The sequence below is a fragment of the Poecilia mexicana genome, unplaced genomic scaffold, assembly GCF_051168715.1.
Source record: "Poecilia mexicana isolate PSO_F unplaced genomic scaffold, ASM5116871v1 scaffold_20, whole genome shotgun sequence".
Lineage (NCBI taxonomy): Eukaryota > Metazoa > Chordata > Actinopteri > Cyprinodontiformes > Poeciliidae > Poecilia > Poecilia mexicana.
This window is the reverse complement of record NW_028263389.1, coordinates 2,266,842-2,270,300: the sequence shown is the minus strand read 5'-3', so window position 1 is coordinate 2,270,300 and position 3,459 is coordinate 2,266,842. Positions and strand designations below refer to the sequence as shown.

The 3,459-nt window shown below is 42.9% G+C and overlaps 1 protein-coding gene across 2 annotated transcripts; it reads left to right on the top strand.

The window, feature by feature from the left end:
- The first annotated feature begins 556 nt into the window (after positions 1–556).
- On the top strand, positions 557–2,221 carry LOC106929857 (tripartite motif-containing protein 16-like protein). 2 transcript variants are annotated; one of them, XM_088001374.1, is made up of 2 exons: positions 557–891; positions 1,072–2,221. In XM_088001374.1, exons 1-2 carry the CDS (start codon positions 557–559, stop codon positions 2,219–2,221), a joined length of 1,485 nt encoding a protein of 494 aa, XP_087857500.1. The 2 variants fall into 2 exon arrangements, with proteins under 2 accessions (XP_087857500.1, XP_087857501.1); XM_088001375.1 differs by having other exon boundaries at positions 557–1,022; positions 1,590–2,221.
- Positions 2,222–3,459: the final 1,238 nt, after the last annotated feature.

Below are 3,459 nucleotides of genomic sequence, written 5' to 3'. Positions count from 1 at the left end.
AGTAAATAATTCTGTGTTTTCTTCTGTCTTTTAGCTATCTGCATGCTTATATATATACACACACACACACATAGAGCATACGGGCGCAAAGCTCAGTTTAAAGGAAATGACACTCTAGGGAACACCCCATTTAGGGTGTTGCTTAGATATAGGCCAACAAAAGGATTTAGAAACCAGCCAGCACTGTATTTTAGTCTTAATAAATGGAATTCCTGAATTCAACTCAGTGACTGTTCTCTGATCACCTGACAGAACTTTATGACTTTGAGACATCTGTGCAGAGATTAGAATAGAGAGAAATCAGAATACATATTTGAGCCAGAGATCTGAGTTTTAGTGACTCAGTCAAAATAATTAGTTTTTATTTATTTTGAAATAAAAACTAATTTGATGATGATTAAACATTAAACTTCATCACTTTAAGAGCCCTCCTCCTCCTGGAATCAAAGTCCGATATTAATTCTTCCTGCTTCCAAACACATAAAGTTGGGTGGAGCCAACAACTGTTGAAGATAAAAGCTGTTAACTCACACAGTCACTTTGACTGAGAGCAGAAATGGAGCAGAATCAGCTGGACAGAGAAACTTTCTCCTGTTCCATCTGTCTGGATCTACTGAAGGATCCGGTGACTACTTCCTGTGGACACAGCTACTGTACGAAGTGCATTAAATCCCACTGGGATGAAGAAGATCAGAAGGGAATCCACAGCTGCCCTCAGTGCAGTGAGACATTCACACCCAGGCCTGTGCTAAAGAAGAACACCATGCTAGCAGCTTTAGTGGAGCAGATGAAGAAGACTGGACTCCAAGCAGCTGCTGCTGACCACTGCTATGCTGGACCTGAAGATGTGGCCTGTGATTTCTGCACTGGAAGAAAACTGAAAGCTATCAAGTCCTGTTTATTCTGTTTGGCCTCTTACTGTGAGAATCACCTTCAGCCTCATTATTTTGTGGCTCCTTTAAAGAAACACAAGCTGGTGGAACCGAACAAGAACCTCCAGGAGAAGATCTGTTCTCGTCACGATGAGGTGATAAAGATTTTCTGTCGTACAGATCAGAAGTGTATCTGTAGTCTGTGTTTAATAGATGAACATAAAGGTCATGACTCGGTGTCAGCTGCAACAGAAAGGACTGAGAAGCAGAAAGAGCTGGAGGAGAGACGAGGAAACATCCATCAGGGAATCCAGGACAGAGAGGAAGATGTGAAGCTGCTTCAACAGGAGGTGGAGGCCATCAATCACTCTGCTGATAAAACAGTAGAGGACAGTGAGAAGATCTTCACTGAGCTGATCCGTCTCCTCCAGAAAAGAAGCTCTGAGGTGAAGCAGCAGATCAGATCCCAGCAGGAAACTGAAGTGAGTCGAGTCAAAGATGTTCAGGAGAAGCTGGAGCAGGAGATCACTGAGCTGAAGAGGAAAGACGCTGAGCTGGAGCAGCTCTCACACACAGACGATCACAACCAGTTTCTCCTCAACTACCCCTCACTGCCAGCACTCAGTGAGTCGACACACTCATCCAGCATCAACATCCGTCCTCTGAGACACTTTGAGGACGTGACAACAGCTGTGTCAGAACTCAGAGACAAACTACAGGACGTCCTGAGAGACTCATGGACAAACATCTCACTGATGGTCACTGAGGTGGATGTTCTACTGTCAGAACCAGAACCAAAGAGCAAAGCTGGGTTCTTAAAGTATTCATGTGAAATCACACTGGATCCAAATACAGTAAATGCGTGGCTGGGACTATCAGAGGGGAACATGAAGGTGACAAGGATGAATCAATATCAGTCTTATTCTAGTCATCCAGACAGATTCACTGGTTGTGTTCAGGTTCTGAGTAGAGAGAGTTTGACTGGACGATGTTACTGGGAGGTGGAGTGGAGTGGGAATCAAGTTAATGCAGCAGTCGCATACAAGAATATCAGCAGAGCAGGGGATGGGAATGAAAGTGGATTTGGATGTAATGACAAATCTTGGGCTTTAGTGTGTCAACAAAACAGTTTTGGATATCGTCACAACAACATCTGGACCTCCATCTCAGGTCCAGGTTCCTCCAGAGTAGGAGTGTTCCTGAATCATACAGCAGGTCTTCTGTCCTTCTACAGCGTCTCTGAAACCATGACTCTCCTCCACAGAGTCCAGACCACATTCACTCAGCCGCTGCTGGCTGGAGTTTGGGTTGGTACTGGAGACTTTGCAGAGTTCTGTAAACTAAAATAGATTTCCTCTCTTAAGCTGAACAGCTAATTTCAAACTGAAATAAGCTGTTCAGCTTAACCAAATCCAGGATTTTGGTTACCCTGGATTTATGAGGTGGATTTTTTCTGATCTGTCAGCAGTGGTGCGGACCACCTTATGGTACAGTTGGGTTAAGGTGAAGCAGAGAGCAGTTAGCAGGTAGTACTGGGGCTTTGAGGTGACAGTCTGTACCGTTCCTTTACATCAAGATATTTGGTTCTGACCCACAGTGATGGGACTGACTCGGGCTGCCTGTAGCCAACCGGGCATTTAGTCCAGCACTGGGGCAGTCTGATAAAATTAAAGTCAGAATTTTTCTCTGCAACCAACAGTGATGTAGCAACGCGTTACTGACATTAGTAAGTAACGAGGGAAGAGGGTGATGGCATTTTGTTGCTGAAAAACCAGGAACTATTTTGAGTATCACTCACCAAGTCCGTTTATTATAAGTGGTTTTGGGCTTGTTTTTTTCTAAAGTCCCTTGCAGATTTAATGAGTCGCAGGTTGTGCTTTTTGGGTTTGGAAATAGTTAGTTTTAGTCAGACTCTCCCTGTCCATTATTTCCCTGATGATCCGTCCCGCTGTCTTTGTTAATGTCAAGTAGGGCTGTTGTAAACGAATATTTTAGTAATCGAGTAATCTATCGATTATTCTTACGATTAATCGAGTAATCGGATAAAAAAAAAATATAAAATGAAATATTGGTAAATCTGGCATAATACCAATGTTACTATCAGATATCAATATCAGTCCAATTTTTCATATTTGAGCATCCCTAACAGTTGCTTTTTTGTAGTTTAGAAAACTAACCTGTAACAATAATAGCTCACTTTCTAAGTTAACCAGAAGAAAAGTTATAGAAAAATCTGAAATTATATTGAATTTAATAACAAATAGGCAGGCTCACAAATATGCTTATAAAAATGTCTACAATCCAGCTTTTAGTTTATGTATTCATCTTCAGTGAGTTTAATAGATTAATTAAACTCACCTTGCCACCTAACCTGTCACGCTTTGGGTTTGAAAATACGGGAAATGCCGTCTGGAGTGGGAGGAGAGGGCGAATGAACGAACGTAAGATGGGGAGGAGGGGAGGAAATAGACCAGCGGACTGACGAACCGTTAGACCGGGGGACGAACACGGGGGGAAGCAATACGGGATATTTACGACACCTTCACTGGTCACTCAGAAACTCATCTACCAGCCATGTACGATGCGC